This window comes from Periplaneta americana, chromosome 10, assembly GCF_040183065.1.
Source record: "Periplaneta americana isolate PAMFEO1 chromosome 10, P.americana_PAMFEO1_priV1, whole genome shotgun sequence".
Lineage (NCBI taxonomy): Eukaryota > Metazoa > Arthropoda > Insecta > Blattodea > Blattidae > Periplaneta > Periplaneta americana.
The window spans coordinates 53,714,722-53,734,363 of NC_091126.1; the positions used below are offsets into that span (position 1 = coordinate 53,714,722).

General features: G+C 33.7%; 1 protein-coding gene across 1 annotated transcript in view; it reads right to left on the reverse strand.

Moving 5' to 3' along the window:
* Positions 1–19,642, reverse strand: part of apolpp (retinoid- and fatty-acid binding glycoprotein apolipophorin) — a 107,142-nt gene that overhangs the window by 79,699 nt on the left and 7,801 nt on the right. Inside the window, exons 2-11 of the mRNA XM_069837490.1 lie at positions 14,913–14,945; positions 14,423–14,625; positions 12,566–12,751; positions 12,063–12,212; positions 8,540–8,732; positions 6,813–7,056; positions 5,013–5,178; positions 2,964–3,143; positions 2,682–2,828; positions 383–530 (exon numbers count right to left, since the gene is read on the reverse strand). Coding sequence (XP_069693591.1) covers positions 383–530; positions 2,682–2,828; positions 2,964–3,143; positions 5,013–5,178; positions 6,813–7,056; positions 8,540–8,732; positions 12,063–12,212; positions 12,566–12,751; positions 14,423–14,625; positions 14,913–14,945 — 1,650 coding nt within the window. The remainder of the gene's footprint in view (positions 1–382; positions 531–2,681; positions 2,829–2,963; positions 3,144–5,012; positions 5,179–6,812; positions 7,057–8,539; positions 8,733–12,062; positions 12,213–12,565; positions 12,752–14,422; positions 14,626–14,912; positions 14,946–19,642) is intronic.

Here is a 19,642-nt window from a genome sequence, read left to right on the forward strand (position 1 = left end):
AAGTTCATCATTTGGAAAGAAAATATATTCGTTGCTGGAAATTTTTCTACAATTTCACACCACACCCTTTTACATTAAAATAAAAGTTACGGATATTGTGAAATAAATGTATGAGAATATTTAATAAAATTGAGTTATCTAATATAGGATTCATTTAAAGATTGATTAACAGGTGACAAATAGTCTGCTTTTGGTGAAATAATTATGTAACGGTATAGGCCAATATTCTTGGTTTACCGATCAGAAGAAGCTACGGAGTTTTAGTAGTGTCATTTGTGTTGGGCACTACATTCTTCTGTTGCAGAATTTTAAAAAAAATCGATATCCTATCTCAACAGATCATCATGTAAGTAGAATAGGTATATAATTTTCTGTATATTACCTTGATATGTTGGCTCTGAGTCTAGAACTTCTTTGAGTGCATTGGCCATTTTGTTGCAAGGACATTCTACAAGAGCTAGGAATGCTTTGATTCTCAGTTCACTGTCAAGCTGGCGGTTCTTCAACACTTCCAGGGAAGTCTGTTTCACCTGAAATTTCAATGTTTACATTTTTATCATTTAATTATGTAAAAATGCTGTAGCTATGATGTTTTCAAACAATATAAATAAATTACATTTCTGACTGAAGGGAAAATAGCAACATCAGAAGGTGATGGTAATGTATATAAATAAATATAATTTCATTCGTTTAAGATTGAACGTCTTTTTCATTTAAGAGTTAACTAAGATGCCGTTTATCTAATTATATAATAAAATTGAGTAAAGCATATAAATTGTCAAGCTAAGCTCCTGAGAACCTATTAATTACTACCTACTACGTATTTTACGTGTAATGAGGCTTTAGAAAAAGAATCGAAGCAAGATTTTCGTGTAAAAATGTTTGAAAATAGTTTTGTAATACTGAAATATTTTAGGTAATAATGATAATTTCATGCCTTATGTCATCTGTAATGCAATGTGGTGAATGCATTATGAAGAGTAGGCAAGTTTAGGTTTAGAGTGAAAGGTAATGAAGTTGAAAATGACGATTCGATTTTACCTTGTAAAAGGAGCCCAATTCAGAGAAAAAGCGTTTCATGAACATATTACGTTAAAAGAACAAGTTACATTAAAGAAGCAATTTTCTTATTTTAGTATTTGTGTGAGACAGTGTCGCTGATACTTTCTCTAAATATTAGTCTACATTGTTCACCATGCATCCATTACCCGGTTTAACATTTAAAAGTTAGATAGTGAACTGACTCATTTTTAAGTGAAATAACCTGGAAATTCTCTGGAAAGAGTGAAAAACGTGCATGAAAATCTTTAAGGGGAGAGGATGGTATCTTTTAAAACTTTTTTCCTATTTGGTGCAAATTATTATTTTTTTGTATGTAGAGAGCTCATAGCTGTGGCAACTCAACCAAATAAAAATATTTTGAAAAAAAAATTATTTGGGGGCCCAAATTTGAAAAAAATATACCCAATGCAGGATTGCACTAAAACCGATATATCTAAACCATTTTTAAAGATAGATTCAAACAGTTTTTGCAATGTATTTGCAAAAGTATGTTCTACAAACTGTCTGTAACAGAATTTTGATATTAGTCCCTACGTTTGTAAAATAAACAATTAAAATTTAGTAACAATTTTCTGATTTCCTTTCTTGCAAACAAACGGAGGTATTTTTTAAATGGAATCAATTAACAAAATTCTGTTACAGAGAAAAGTTTCCTAATAGTCTAAAGAATGTGTGTTCTAAATTTCATGCAGGTATCTTTAATAGTTCAGAAATTATATTCATTTTGTCTGGCAATGTAGCAAAAAAAATTGAGTTACTGGAAACCAATAAAAGTGGGCGTGTGATTTAAAAATCCATAGCGCTGGAAGTTTAAAAATGACGTCTCAACATCCGATAAGGGCACAAATATTCACAAAATGTTATGCAATGCATTCCACACATATCAAAGGGTATTTTAAAGAAAAAAAATTTTTTTGACAATTTAATTTACCGGAAACAACAATAAAAGTGGGCGAGTGATTTAAAAATCCATAATGCAGGAAGTTTAAAAATGGCGATCCACACATATCACAGAGTATTTTAAAGATTTTTTTTTTTTAATTTAGTCATTTTTCATCAAAAATACCATCCTCTCCCCTTAATCAAGGTAACTATTTCTTACTCAAATCTCAATCCCATTGACTACCAACTAGCTGGTTATACTACATAACTTAATATAACTATATAAATTCCCTCACTTTTTCACAAATGAGTGCAGAACTTAATATTTTGCTGTCACAGTAATTTTAATTTTAAACTTTACACCCAGTACTGGTACTATATAAAGGACAGTTCGTCTCTAGGTGAATGTTTCTAAGTAGGCTATAAAATAAGAATCTTAAAAAGCAAATGACTGCAATCAGTGAAACCTGTTAAATGAACGAAAAAGATCAGAAATGCTTACGAAGTACTGCGTGGAAAACTACCAAGAAAAAAGCCAAAACACAGAAGGAAATTAACTAATGTTATGTTGTCTGAGTTATCAGAGTGTGAAATATATTGACTACAGTGTAAAATTGTGTGAGGCTGCTTCGAATCTCTGGGTTCAGTAAACATGCAAAGTCTCCTCAGTCAAAATATCGAAATGTACATTTGTATTTACTATCATCTGTAAAATGATGACATAGAGCTATACTTACTCGGCAGGCATCACTGTGGAAGACATCTAAAACTGCTACCCTAACTCTTGTTGGTAGGTCGTTATCAAGGACACAAGCACGGAGCTTGTTGGCTGTGGCTTCATTCAAATGATGGACATTGTGAAGGGCTTTCAATGAAGCGATCACCTAGAAACATTTCAGGTCGATCAGTCTTGTTAAAATAATTTCTTAATTTTATTTTTAATCTATTACGTTAACAAACAATTGCAAATATTTCTTGAAGTTTTAGTACTGCAAACCAATGTTGTAGTTGTAAACTACCTTTAATTCTTCATCCCAGTTTGAAGATTTGCAACCACCATCGAGAGGATGAGATAACTTCTCCAAAAAGGCATCAAATTCAGCTACTCCTTCACAGTTGTGTTCACTGCAATATCTGCCTCCCAGGGCGCCAATGCCCAGGTATGCCAATTTGGAAAATTCTGGTTGGTCCAGTAGAGTCTGTCGCAAAATAAATTTGATTACATAACAACAATATTTTGTGAAGTACTAACAAAAGAGGATGAATGAATGAATGAATGAATGAATGAATGAATGAATGAATGAATGAATGAATGAATGAATATATTTGTCATTAACCAATGTCATTTTGGTGAGGTAGCACTTCACAATTAGTATACAGTGCCATCTTCCCATTTTACAAAGTCTCTCGTACAAGTCATTAGGTCAATATTTATTTTAATTTATTATTACATTTTTTTCCACTCTGTCTTTTCTTGTCTGTCATCATTTCTTCCACTAACCTTACTCCTCTCCCAACTACACCAAAATATTATACTTATAACTCTGTACCCCCTCCTCTATGGCACATTTTCCCTCAGTTCACATCTATATCAGTTTGCACTTTTAGATCTCACTTTTTCACATTTCCACTTTATTTTAGGTTTTAATTTTATTTTCTCTCGATTTATTTCCCCTCCACACCATTTCCTAAGTCATACTGATTTTTTCCCTTGTTTCCCCTTCTTCCTTCATCACTGGTCCCTATCTCCTACCAAAAGAGGATGTGTAGCAACACATATTTCATATCAAATTTGAGCCATTCACAAAATCTCTGTATAATAAGTAGAGTAGGTACTCTAGATATTTACCACAATTTAACAGTTCTTAAGTGCGTGTAGATTAATTATGTGGCATAGTGATACCCGAATGGCTAACGAATTTGATTTCCGTGCCAATGATCCATATTCCTATCTTTACGAGTTGAATATACGACTTGAGGTGAACAAAGATGATATATGATACGAATATTCTCGGGATATTTATTGCGAAATCCCTTTAATTGTTACACCATATCCTTTAGTATAGTATAGTATAGTATAGTATAGTATAGTATAGTATAGTATAGTATAGTATTTATTAGCTGTCGTTATAGCAAAAGCTAATGACATTTTCAAATTACACGTGTGAAATTACCGTGCAAAAATGAAAATTATTCTATTACAACACTAAACATAAAACAAAATGATCACAAATACTCCTTAGAGTTTACAATTGAGAGTCAAGATTATCAAAAATAGGCTAATATCTAGATGAAAATTGTAACACACTGATCACAAATATTATTTGATTTGCTCCGTTTATATGCAATAAAACAAGAATTAACTTAACAATTTATGAGAATTTCCTAATATATTACACAATAATAATACAATTCAGAGAAAGAAACCTAAAAAATATCTACAGCTTGATTTTCTGATTCAAAATATTCTTGTACAGAATAGAATGGGTTTCTAAGAAGCCACGTTTTCACTTTGACTTTGAATATGTCAAGTGACACTTCCTGTGCTTCCTGTGGTAACATGTTGAACATTCTACAGCCCAACATGTTAGGACTACTTTTAACTTTGGATAGTCTGCAAAATGGTATGTCCAGTTTTTCTTTATTCCGAGTATTATACTCATGTTTATCCATCCTACTGGTGAAGCCATAAAGATTTTTGATGTTAATGTTTATGAAAATAACAGATGGGCGAGTATACTGTCTATCTAAAGTGATCACAGGTCTAATGATGACCGACAAGAGTACGAATTACTTACAAGGATCTTGCTTAAAGCGTTGTATCATGATACCTGTAAGTACAGCATTGTTTTCTTAAAATTTAGGGTTTTTAAAATTTAATGGCTACTAAATTACTTCTGTGTTTAGTTTTGTTGATAGATGTTTGATAGACAGCATTTAATATAATTTATTTAAAATTAAATTTAATATAGCTATGTTTGAATTCCTTAGGTGTTTACGAGTAAGTGATTATGTAAGAAACTATTATGTTATTTCTAAAGCTTTGTACACATATAGCTTTCACTTACCGCAGCAGCAGTCAGGGCTTTAAGAGTTACATATTTGGTGTAAGCAAATTGAAGATAGTACAAGTCAGCCTCTGTTCCAGTAATCTTCTTGCTTTTCAGGAGTTCCACAGCGACTTCCACAGCATCCCCCGTGCCAGCTCGAAACAGACCATCAAGGAACATTTTTCTGTAATTTCAAAATATATATTTATATGAGAACTCATTTCTCTTTTTCCCGGTTTCACTCAATATATTGTCAGCACACATATGATTATATGCACCGTAATTGAAATTGCATATTTAATATCTAATAAAATACAGATATAAATTTCTGAGAAACTTTTCTTCAGAATAACTCTTTATAAATGATTCTTATGTAGCTCATTGGAAATAACCAAGTACACAAATTGTTACGTATTTGAGTAATATGTACAAAGGTATACTGATAACTATTTCAATCAGCAATACAAATAAACATTACATCTACTCTCATTCCGCCACCGCTGACTTCCTGCTCTCCTGACCGCAGCGTGGGGAGCCAGTTCTACAAAGCATCCCAGCAGTTAGTTGCTTCTGGGAATTGTACTAGAACATGTGTGTGACTGTTGCTTGTGTATTAAGTAATCGATTAGAAAATGAAGTGTAGGTTGAACAGCGAATTTATTTGGTGGAATGTTACGTGAAGAAAGATAACTATTCGGAGATTTGCTAGTAAATATCCTGTCTCTAGCATTCCTACAAAATCTTTTGTTTCAAAGCTGATGGAAAAGAGGCGTAAATCAGGTTCAGCTTGTGATATACAGAGTAAGTGGAAAAGACACGTTTCAACTAAAGATAAACTTGGGGATATTCGGGAGCGGTTAGAAGTAAGTTTCAGAAAATCACTTAATCATCTAGCGTGGACTTATAGTTGTCAAATGTCTTGATTTGACAGTAGTAACGGAACATGCTCCCCGCCAGTGCAAGCATGACACGCAGGAAAGTGTAATCCAGGGTTCCAATGTAATCTAGTTTCCTCGTAAAATGAGAGCACTGTACGAAGTAAGAAATTCATAAACTTTTCTTGGTGACTATCAGAGAAAATGTCTTAATTATTGAGTATCAAAATGTTACTCAAGTATAAGCAGAATCTTAAAAAAGCTATTATAATCCATTTATTGTCGATTAGATCTTATGGCAGAAGGACATTTTCTCCCTTTTCGAACTTAATACATAGTAAGATGTTTGTTTCACCAGTGCCTACCAGATAAACAAGTGTGCAAATACAGGAAATATTTAGGAACATATCAGTGACTTCATGGGCCTGCAGAATTTACTTCTATGTATTAATGTAGTGTCATATTATGCTGTGAAAAAGTAATAACTGTACTACTGACAAACGAATAGCATAAAAACAAAAAATAAAATTACTCTAGAATGCAAACTGGTTACAGTTAAAACTACAAAATTTTAATCATGAAGATCACTAAACGAAAATTGACGAGTTTATTGTATCAAAATTTCAACAAACTTAAGCATATATTTTTCACTGATTAAATTTCCAACTTCTTTAGTGTGTTAATATTTAGGATTTACCTGGCGACTAGTTTCGAAGTAAATCCTAAGTTTATTAACACAGTAAAACAGTTGGAAATTTAATCAGTGATATATAAGTATTAAAAGTGTATATAGAAAAATGAGTTTTTCAATTTCATGTCAGCAATGAGTGCATGAGAAGAAATGATTTTCCCACATAAGAGATTTTTCTATATCAGTGATTAATACTGCAAAATTTGATAAGGGGATAATGAAGAAACACAAAAATGTTCATAATTTACTTACGTTCCTGATTTCAATGCAGCTCCTGCCTTGACTTGATTATATACTGAAAGAAGATCATCCTTGTTGCTCTGTCGAAGGATACTAACAACATTGGAGAATTCCCTTGCTGCGGTGGGTCCAACATATTCTGGCATGGCTTTTTGTGCTTTCTGTAGGACTTCGAGAATAGTTTGAGCATTGCTAGATCCGGTGTTACCAACATGTGGAGGTTCAAATATAATTGAACGAGGAGAGTTTCCAGATACTAGAACGAAGAGAAAGAAATCTCATACCGTCTTTGCTTTGAAGAAGAAAAACTTTGTCATCAATAATCCTAAATTATAAATATCCCATTAAATTTATATTAGAAATAAAATTTTAGATCGTGAAATTCTGAAATTACTTTCCTCTTTGTTAGTTTCTTACATGCCAGGCATTTTAATAGTTTCAAGAACAATGGAATTAATAGAAGAAAACCAAGGTAATGTCTTCATTAGTAAACAGGCACACATTCAATTGTAGCAGTTAAGAATTATACATTACTATAAATCATTTGTTATCTCGTGAAACCAAATGCTTGTGTGCATTGTAGCATATAGTAAGAACCTTAGGGTCGGGGTATGTGAACTCACTTGCTATGAGTAGAAGCATAGCAAGGGAGGGAAACTTCTCAGTCCAGTTTCTTCTTCCCCTGTTATGCAGGTAGGTTTCACGAGATACCGAATGGCCTATACATTTACCTATTTTCAACATAAATTAATAATGGTTTGAAAAAAAAACTAAAATAAGAATTGAAAGGCATTGCAAATGAAATAAGAATAAGTTAACATGTACTTCACATGCCACTAAAAGAGAAACCGTTCAGGTATAAATTATGCTGCATACAGTGACATTAAATATTAATTCGAAACTATTAAAATAAAATAAAATTGTCGCTTTGACTTCCTCATCTTTGAGGAAAACCACGGAATCGAGAAAAACGGATTTTCTGGGTCTGATATTCTAAAATACACCAATGAAGGATTTTTCGAAGTTCATGATATTGCGATCTTATGAATAAAACATAGCTTTTAAGAATGTTAGCCGAAGTGACGAAACAGCAACTAGCTTCATGATAGCAAAATGAGATTTAATATAGTTCGTTCAAAGTTAAGGAAATACTATTGGGTACATAGACATCTTCTTAATTGACATCCCTCCTATTTGTAGTATAACTAAAATAGTTATTTACTTATTTTCTAATGTATAATATGTAAAGTAATAGAAGTAAATAAAGAAGAAAAATAATAAGAAATACCTCTTTATCGTAATTAAAGATACCAACAGATTTTCATTAAGCATTATACAATTTGAATATATGTATTTTTTTATATTTTCATTCTTAATATACGACGATATATTTTCGACAATCCTATGGTCCTATGGAGCTAGATTAATATTAATTTTAGACACAAACCTCGAGATTTAGGTTCAAATCGCACTCAGTTCCAATAAGTAAAAGAGGAATTTTATAGGACAGAAAAGATTCTGGAATAGAATCTTTTAATTATACCCTTTTAGCTTGCCAAAGATTCACGTTTCTGTCTTCTTCGTTATAATCATCATTAATAAAAAAAAGGCAGTCACACTGAATGAAGCATTCAGGACTACTGACAAGTACAGGAATTATGTACCCACCTACGGATGTAAAAATGAACTTTTAAGACATTGTGGAATGGAGAAAAACCGAAGTTTCTATCATAACTTACCTTCTGGGGCAGCCTGTGCGCTGTGGCTGACCAGAGTCAACTTGCTTTCGACTGCAGTCTTGGCTCCCACTTCCTGATTGGAGAACGGTCTGAACAGGTATTTCTCGTGACTGTCGGCACTGTTCAGGATACCACCTTTCAGCTGCTGACGCAGGTCCTGCGTAGATTCCAGAAGGGGCGTTGTCTGCAAGTCCTTCGAAATAAATGAAGTAACAATTTAACGGTTAGTTAACGCGCACTATTTCTTACAATTAAGTCCCTACGTCTATTTGAAAATAGCACTGGTTGGTTGCTAACACCTCCAAATATGGTTATTATTTCTGTTAATCTGACAGTAGGGCCTATATTGAATCCTTATCTGAGATCAGGGCGTTGTAAGACAGAATTCGGTGCCCACAATGGTAGAAAGAAAATCGAGGATGATGATTATCATAGTTGAAATTTAACGTGGGAAAGAAATGGCCTGCAAATTTGTCTAGAGCGCTCTCATTTATAATTTGTGGATAGTTTCTTTTCTCCTGTGCGGAGGAGGGACCCGAAGGCTTACGCTGCAGCCTGAGGCTTATTGTGCTTACCACTCCTATTCTGTGAATGATTGGGTAGCGAACGGCCGCGCTCTTGTACAAGTACAGCAGCCACACCGTGAACTTAACCCAGGCTATGGTATAGATGATGGCGAAATTAATCTGAGGTCCAACGCCGAAAGTTACTCGGCAATTATGCTTCAATTGAGGGAAAACCCCGGATAAAACTCCAATCAGATAACTTGTACCAACCAGGATAATATGGAGGAATAAGGTCATTAATCGCGAGCAGTCGACATCAATCAACAAAACGAAGTCAAGGTTAAATTTAAAAGGCTGTACAGCTATCAAAGAGAGAATTTAGGGTTCTATTACAATTTGCAAATTCAGGATATGGCCCGAATAAGGGCGTTTAGTTACCACTATAAACCCCTTTTCCGATTATTGCTGAATTTGTAAACAGGGTGTCTGCAGTACATTGTACAGGGACATCATTTTATTTTTACTAACATTTTTAATATTAATCTGGCTATACCTTTCTATTAACGATTGAAACAGGAAACACCATTTGCTACCCCTTCCACGACTGGAGTTCGATGCTACTGGCGTAAAATACAAATCACTTTACTAGGTATAGGAGGGAAGAAAAGTAGTTCATCCAATTATGTAAACTAGGAAATATCACAATTTTTGAGTTTGATAATTTTCATTAGGCTTTTGTTTAATCAAAATACAGTACTGTATTACCACTTAGTGTTTTTACTCACCAACTGAGCTATCCATTCGGACGTATTAATTATGCAATGTATATTGTACTTTACAGCACATTAGCGTACAATATAGAGAATGAAGTTAAATTGAAAAGTAATCATAATATGGATATTTAAACACATTTTTTAAAATGGTGGCCGTTCATTTCGATACAGGCTTCAGTTCTTTTGTGCATATTATCACACTATAGACTATTGTACCTAATTCCAATTACCAGTTTCGTCCTTCGTACGAGTAGGCCTAACTCATGTTGAAATAATTCTGTACCTACTCTATAACAGATTACGTACCTTACGTACTGTAAATTCAATCTTGACTTCTGCCCGATCCGAAAAGATAAAATTACTCAGAAATGCTATCTACTGTCCGTTCAAGTTGTTTTGTCGCAGGGTCGTAGAAAGGGGTGTGAATCACATGACAGTTAATTACTTAACGAGGCCCTTTTATTTAAGTTATTTTAAACACTTTTATAATATTACGTAGACGTCCAATTCCTAACAGAAATTAATGTATTCAGAAAAGAGCTAAAACAGCCCAGCTATTATACTTTACATTGGGGGAACAGAAGCAGGTGGGGAAAACCGGGATGCGACGTAGGCAAACGGACGACAGTACCTGTGCGAAAATATGATTCAATATTGAAAGCTCTTTCGTCACTGGAGAACGCGAACATATTTCTGGAACGTACTATACTCCTAACTCAGTACTGCTTACGCGCCCTCGGCTCTGTGTCGTGAACAGCTGGAAGTTTACTAGTAGAAGGGGTGGGAGTGAAGTACATTCAAAAACTCAGGTACAATAAAAATTGAAGTAAAAATAAAATGATGTCCCTGTAGTAAAGTTTTGCATCTCTAGGTTCATTACACGCGACAGGAGACGTGTTTTGTCATAGTGCTGTGCGTGCGTCAGTGTAACTGGGAACCTTAGTTTGTTTAGTGAGTCAGTCCAAGCAAGTTGTTCACGAGTGCGTTTCTTGTGCAACACGTAAACCATGTCTGAAAATAAAGAAGAAAAGAAGGTTGTGGACAAAAAACAGTGGTAAATCATACACGACTTCTAAAGGAACGGAACTCAAATAGCAGGCATTAAAACTTGTCATCACAACACGTATGAAGATGATCAACAATACATTTTTCGATTATTTTGCGATATGGGTGCTAAAATTCAACAAAATTCCTTTCTTGCTTCTTGTCTGCAAAGGAGTGACCTTCCTGATGCATAAATATCAACAGCTTCTGTATTGTCCATCTGGCGTAGTTTCAGCGTCAACCTCGTACTGATCATCTTTCATTCACTTTAACGTCTGAAAGACTCCAGTGGAATTGTTAGAGATAAAGAGTTTGAATCCCACCAGAAATGAAACCAGTACCTATTAACCCCTCCAAGAAAAAGGACGTAAGAAGTCTCTATCCATTCTTGGATGAAGAATGAAAAGTATGGTATGATACAGTGTTTGAACAAATAATAACAGCATCAACAGCAGCAGAAGACACGTCTGATGACGCATGATGACAAAGAAAAGAAGAAAGGAAAGTAAAAAGTAAACAAATTATTATTTATTGAAGTACAATAAATGCAGTAGAGATATGATTTAAGAAACTGTGATATAACTGATGTAAAAATGTTATGTTCTTCAATAAACCAGTTTTGTAGAGGTTTACAAGTTTGTTAAGCATATTAATTACAAATAACGTTGTTGTCGGAAAAAGGGTGTATAAAAAGTTTCACAAAACTTTTTATTATAGAAATGTGATGGTGTTTCTCAATAGTTTCCTTTATTACATTTATTTCAAAATGAATTTAAATAAGGATGTGTTCCTGAACATTTGTTTAATTTTAATTCGATCGGCGTTGCAAGCTCCTTAACACGTAAATCACGTTTATCTGAAAACATCACTTTTCGTTACACGTCCCTATTCGGGCCATAAGTTATCCTCAATTTACGTCAACTCTCTCAGCTTATTAATCCTTCAAAGAAAATCAAATTAAAATGTCATCACGCTTAAATATCCGTTGCTGTCAAACGGGTGTGATTGAATCTGGAAACTTCAAGTACTGTATAATTTTAAGTATGGTTTAGTCACCAGTGAAGATACAAATTTTATATTTTGGACTAATCAAATTAAAGATTTCGGAATGCAATACAGTTCGAATTATTAAGGGGAGAGAAAATACAGTATATTTTTAATTTTACAGACACTGCTATTCAACCTCACATTACAACTTACCGAATCCACATGATATGACACAGAAATAAAGTCTTGGCGGAGATGTTCACGAAGATGGCATTTGTTCAGATTCCTAGATTTTGTGATGGTTGTTGTATCTCCTCTCTCACTTGAGCTGATGGCAGTTGGGCAGAGACCGAATACGTCGAGCTGCGAATTAAATTCAGCAATAAGAAGTAGAATACATCATCACACACATAGATTTTATTTTGAAGTCTGTTTAAGTGAAATAGATTACGGAATTCCTTATATAATTTATATAATTATGAAAATAAGGTGGCGATTTAAATTAAATTTTACGTGAATGCAATTGTTATATGTACAACTATATACAAAATTCAATAAAAAAGAAATTGAGAAACGTGACAGTTTAATATTAGAATATATATTAATAACACAAATATTTAACCTGAAAATGGTAACATGCACATATTTAATTTGAAAACATGTATTTCTGATTTAATAATATTGTCAATAGAAACACTGAATATTCTGACACTCACCACATTACTTTTTCCTGATTTGATGGCTTCAGATGGAGACACTTGGAATAGAGAGAGCACTGCCCTCTTGATGTTAACAGAAGCCTCACTGTCTGCTTCATTTGTGCACAATTCTCTGTCCACGACACCATTCTCAAATCCGAAGGAGACTGGGTGTGCTTCCAGGTCATTAAGATGTGTGTATTTCTAAGCGCCAAACAATGGAGAAACAAAACACTTTAATTGTTAATCCCACACTGTTTGGCGCCCCATTTTATAATATTTCATCATAGTGAAAATAAACATACAGTATTTAATTTTTTAGACAAATGTTCCTAGTTCGAGTAAAGAAAAAAAAATTTATAGTGTAATGCAATTTAATTACTATTTTCCACTAATGTCCCGTTTATTTTTCATCACACATACATATTCCAGTATTAGATAGCATCACACTACAGAATGTGTCCGGAAAATGCCACTGAAATAGCACAAAGCGCAATAGAGGGGCTCAAGACATGTAAAATTGAAGAGATGGATTCCAAAGTGTCCTAAGTCCTTTTTTTTTAGATTTTAACTTGCTTTATTCACGTTTTAATTTATCCTTTTCAAGCCTATATACTGTATAGCTGTGTAAGTTTATTTAACAGACCCTCTTAAGTCTTATCTTAGATCCGTTTGAAAAAACACGTGTAGAAACTAAGGCCGTCAAATTTATTTTATCACTTTTTGTCATTATTCTCATATCTTCTCATTTGGACTTAGGCCAGTTTAGAATCTACCTCTTCAATTAGGAAAAAGACTTGCCCTCTAACTCGAAATTCAAACTTTTATCTAAAAGTTAAATGTGGACAGTCTTATTTTATATATTAGCGTATTTTGAATCAAACTTCAAAGTATAAGCCTAAATAAACTGGGCGATGCCTCAACTTTTTGTTTCATACCTAATATTTCCTTCGTTGATTTTCCATCAGGTCGTCCCTACTTGTCCCTCTATTTGCTTAGTTCTTGGTTCTGTCTTCGTTCATTGGACAATAAGCAGCATATCGTTGGCTTACTATTAAAATCTCGTAACCGCATTTAAGGAAATCGTATAAGCGAGCAAAATAACTTCAGTTAGGCATTTGCTATTTTATAGAAACATTTGCAGACTCAAGAAACGTTATCAGCAGACGCAGTTTGAAAATAAATACAGATTTCGGCATTCGGAAAAATTGGACTCACGGGGTTTTACAAGTAAGCCGACGATATATTATTTTTTCACGTTTTTCGACAATCTTCCCCATTTAACTGAGAGATATTAACCAAAATATTTCAGAGTGAACGTAGAATGTTGGTTTCTATACTTTAATTATTCGGAATTATGACCTATATTATGCAGTACTGTTATAAAGGCTTTTTATGAACGCATTGTATATTTCATCCAGTTTGAATTTTATTTGGATCTACAGAATTTAAAACCAATTGTATATGAAATGAAATTTCTTACATGTGAATCAGGTCCTGTTACTTGAACCCCTTTCAGTTTCAGGACATTTGCAGACTCAAGAAATGTTATCAGCAGACGCAGTTTGAAAATAAATACAGATTTCGGCATTCGGAAAAATTGGACTCACGGGGTTTTACAAGTAAGCCGACGATATATTATTTTTTCACGTTTTTCGACAATCTTCCCCATTTAACTGAGAGATATTAACCAAAATATTTCAGAGTGAACGTAGAATGTTGGTTTCTATACTTTAATTATTCGGAATTATGACCTATATTATGCAGTACTGTTATAAAGGCATTTTATGAACGCATTGTATATTTCATCCAGTTTGAATTTTATTTGGATCTACAGAATTTAAAACCAATTGTATATGAAATGAAATTTCTTACATGTGAATCAGGTCCTGTTACTTGAACCCCTTTCAGTTTCAGGACACCTTGACAATTGTCTAAGATGCTGATTTCTGCCGTTGCCTTCAGATGAAGTTTCGTTCCATCACCTTGTTGTCCCGGTAATGTAGCTAGTGTGTGGCCCTCAAAGTTGTATACGTATGTGTGTCCAGTTTCATAGTTCACAGTGAAGACAGATGGTCCTTAGAAAAAAAAACAACGTTCATTGTATAGTGTCTTAAACAACCTTACTTCCTCAAAATATCCTTATTTTCTTTCTAAGTCGTTGATAAATAATCACACTATCTTGGATATTTATTAATGATGATAATGATAATAATAATAATAATAATAATAATAATAATAATAATAATAATAATAATAATAATGCCACTAAGATATTAATTTAAAAATAATTGAGAAGTTCTCGACATGTTTATGAGTTGATGTCAGCGTGAATGTTAAATGCAAGAAAATTAAATGTACTTACGTCCTTGACATCCAGTTCTGCATGTCTGCGATGCTGCAAAATAATATAAAATTGCATCAATTTTTATTTTAACGATGATCTTACAATTTATTGATATTTAGTAATGCATTTTTTAAATCTGCTTTTTAAGAAAATAAGAAATACAGAAATAAATTAATTCGTTTTTAGTTCCCTTGACTTACATAATAGTTTTGATTCGAGGAAAGTAAGGGAAGGTTAAAGGAATGAATGATCACTCCATTCACTGATAAATATGATTATGCAATGGAAAGATGTTGGAGCAATTATTTCCGTGCCTATGTTGGGGAAATGGGAGAACCTCGAGAAGAATCCAACTGCGACCTTGTCCGCCACAAGTGTCACTATGAATTTCTTAATAAAAAAATTCCAGCCGGGACTCTAACCGTCTGCGTGACAGGCTGATGGTCTACACCACGTAATCACCACAAATTGTACTCTTATTACTTCGAAACTATACATCGAAATATAGTGTGCTAGTTTTATTTTCTTACAGTCAACCGGTACTTACTTCCACACATGTGTTACATTTCCCTATGCGCCTCACGCTATGTATGCTGGCTAAGATGAAGGGGCTCAGATAGCAGTAAAGCCTTGGTTTTTCTGAATCGACGCATGCGAAGTGCGAGGCCCTCCTCGCACAAATCCGGACTACACGAGAGATAGTGAGTGGTTTCTATAACTGCGAGATGCGAGGCCCACCTCGCACAAGTCCGGGCTACACGAGAGAGAGTGAGTGGTTTCTGTAGCTGTGAGGTGCGAAGTCTGCTCAGACAGAAACCACTCACCATCTCTCGTGTAGTCCGGATTTGTGCAAGGTGGGCCTCGCACCTCGCATGCGTTGATTCAGAAAAACCAAGGCTTTACAGATATCTGATTTCAGACAATTTCTATACTAACTGGGAGGGAATAAACCTACATACATTTGGGGACATACGGTGTATACACTTTAATTTGGAACCACTATATAATAACAATTTCAAGTAGAAAATCGTTGGAGTCTACTTTGAGTAAATAAACTTATAACTTGGGAATAAGAACACAAAATAGTCGCATGCTATTACTGAAGTAAAAATTATCATCGATCATGTCGTACTCCCAGTAAAATAATGTCGTAATTCGAAAATTGTAATTTGTAAAGATATGCTATTTCCTAGTAAAATACTGCTGTAAAAATATTTTAATAAATAGATACCAAAATCATTGCTAATTTACTATTTCATTATTAGAATTTCATACCTCCAACCAGTAAAACAGTGTTTGAAAAAATGTACGAAAGTAATATTTGATTTTCGACATACAACAGTATTTTACTGGGAGCGCGATGAGTATACTTCAGAACGACGCGAATCATAGATAACAGATATTCACGAAATTCGTTCTGAAGTTTTGGGAGAAACCTATGTATGAGCATAAAAATGGCGTGAATTTTCTTTTGTATAAGCTATTCTGAAAACATGTATTATCGTAAAAATCCAGAAGTTGAAAATATTTCGTAAAGTGAGAACTCAGAAGTGTTTCTTTTTTCCTCGTTTTAGCTCGAATTGGTTTGTTTCTGCGGAATAAATAATACTGAGGAATTTGCGCTCATACATTGAAATCACGAAACAACTTATGATTTTATAGCCCTAAGCTCCAACAGTTTTCCCCTTACGTCTGAGATACAACCGTAAGAAGGGATATAAGAATTCAGTGCAATCTCTTTTCTGCATGCGCATCTATTCCCGGCGTCCAGTTTAACGTTTAATTATGTGTTAGATTAGATATCTGATGAAACGATTAAGTTAAAATTCACATTGACATGCTTCACTAAGCTTAAAACTCGGATTTTTTCACTTAACTACTGTATCTAGCTACAAAGTACACTACATCTCAGCGACACCTTTCATAATGGTTAATAAGGATTAAAACAAGAATCATAACAACGGTATTTACAATAATTATAATGGAAAGGACCGAAGATTTAGTTTAATTGATTCCGAAGTTCCAATTCGGATATGAATTCAGTTGTAATTTATTTATGAATTTTTTTTTCAAATCAGGCATAATTTAACGGTTTCAAATATGCCTCTGTCAAAGATTTAATAGCAAACGAATATAAATAGTAACATTGAAGAAAAATATTATTTTTGGAGACTCTTGCTGTGATATTAAAAGTTAATCGACACCAGACTGTCGATTATAATATTCAATTCTAATCTATTTCCCAAAAATTGATGAACTGTTTACTTCGAAAAGCTGAAAGAGAAAGCTTCTCCGAAATGTTGAATGCAGTGGAATTATCAACAACTCTGGAAATATTATCATCACCAGACATTTTTTATATCGTATACAATCATTTGAATACGAAAGTAAACATGAAAGTTACACGATGTTTAACGAACATCGAAAGCAACGTTCGAGATTTTCAAACGAGCTTGTTTCTCTATTGTACACAATTCATGGAAACTATTTTAATGTGGGCGTTTTCGTATATTTTTAATTAAGATTAATAGATTTAAATGCTTTAAAATAATAATATTTTCTTATGCATGATAAAGTGAAAACAGAATAATGATGATATAATTATCACTGGTAGGCTTTAATATGTCTACATGTTCATCTCTACAGTCTTATCTCTTGGGACGACCATGTTGGCAATAATAAGCAAAAAAAACTTACACTTATGGGTCACCTACTATGGGTCAACCTTTGACAGAGGCCTTCAGCTTAACCTTGGCATTGAGTTGATGAAGAAATTATTCAATCTTACATGCGATGATAGTTATCACACTTCCCACACAAGCGCCGTGAACTTGCAGACAAAATATCCAGTCTGTGCCACTGACATAAATGGTGAAAGTTCCCTTGGACTGAAGCCATGTTTAAGAAACTTTTATCAATCAGAAAAACACATTTCTCATTTTTATGGCGCATGTCAAGAGTACTGATGGCATGAGTGTTCCCGAGTTCATTGTATCTACGTCTGGACATTAATTGTCTTTCCAGAATAAGAAATCTCTCAACAAGATCTTACAAGAATTAGATAAGTCAAAATTTGCGGACACAATGCTAGTATTTCTAAAGGTAAAATCAAAATAAGTAATCAAGTTTAAGGGAAATGAGTTTCAAACTCTGAGCAGGTATCCGTAACACATAATTTGTTTCAAAGTTCCTAATATACTCTATCTCGTAATAAAATAATGTACATTAAATAATATACTTTTTAGACAGGTACTTCAAAAGTACGTCTTTTGACAGTACATTATTGTGTTAAAATGGCTTATTATGAGGTAATATATTAAAAGTGGCTACCGACACATGTGTTGAAAGTAAACAAATTCTTAATTATTCAAAGAGTTAGCAAACGATACACACCACATTCTATTTCATCAGTCAATGAATGTATTGAATATTATGTCTTATTCCTGCCGTGACTTTGCAGGTAATCATCCTAAAGTTGCATTACTTTTAACTTTTTTAGTTTCTTGAGACTCACTTTCTTCCTTTACTTAAACATTATCTGTTTTTATATATTACAATTTTCTTCACTTTTGTCACCAGCAAACAACTTTTGGTTATTCAAAGAGGTGATAAACGATACATCTACTTCTAAAAATAGCTCTCTAAAAGAATGGTGTAGGATATGCATGTTGAAAATGATTTTATTTTGTTCGTTGGTTTGCTACACTCGAATTAACGGTCTCGTTTCGTAAACATTCCTACTTACAAAATAGCAGGAGACTTTTAACACTCGTATCATAAAATAACTATTACTCTTTATGCAATTAAAATCGTATTATTTTAGAATAGCAGAAACAGCCAGCGCGGAAACAGAAATTGCATTATTAATTTAGGGTAAATTAGGGTCTGTTGGACAGTCGGGCATGTTGGACACTTTGTACTTTAACGTGTTACCTCGCCACTTGTGGGCACCACATTCTGCTAGAAGTCAATGACGGAAGTAGCCACGAGTGGGTCTACTTCCGTCATTGATTTCTAGCAGAATGTGGTGCCCACAAGTGGAGAGGTAACACGTTAAAGTACAAAGTGTCCAACATGCCCGACTGTCCAACAGACCCTAATTTACCCTATGGACATTTGTATAATCAGTACTGCAAAAGTCACATACACTTTTCTTAAAATATCATCACAGATATAAAAATATACATGGCAAAGTTACTCAAACTTTTCCTTGCTAATGGCTGTGTTAATTGTATTTACCAAATCTTAGAGACTGATTCTGACATAATTTCATTCCGGAAACATGTTGAAGAGATCAACACCAGTGATAGATAACGAAATATTTCGAAAGATAAGAATCGACATTGAGCAGCGTATTTTGTTGAATTCTATATTCTGAGCTATAAACAAAAGCTGAATCAATTGTCAAATAACTGATGATAAAATGTGCTTAAATATTGGAGACAGTGCAATAATTAATTTTGAATTATGTACGAGTATATCACTCGAAATTTGTAAATGTAGCAGAATGCTATTTGTATCCAAAGACAAACCAGGAAGTTACGCGGTATTTAATGTCTAGTATAATATGCGGAAAATTATTTCTTAATGTCACTATATTAATACTTTTAGAGATGGGCAGGGCATGTAGCACATATGGACGAATCCAGAAATGCATATAAAGTGTTAGTTAGGAGGCCGGAGGGAAGAAGACCTTTGGAAAGGCCGAGACGTAGATGGAAGGGTAATGTTAAAATGGATTTTAGGGA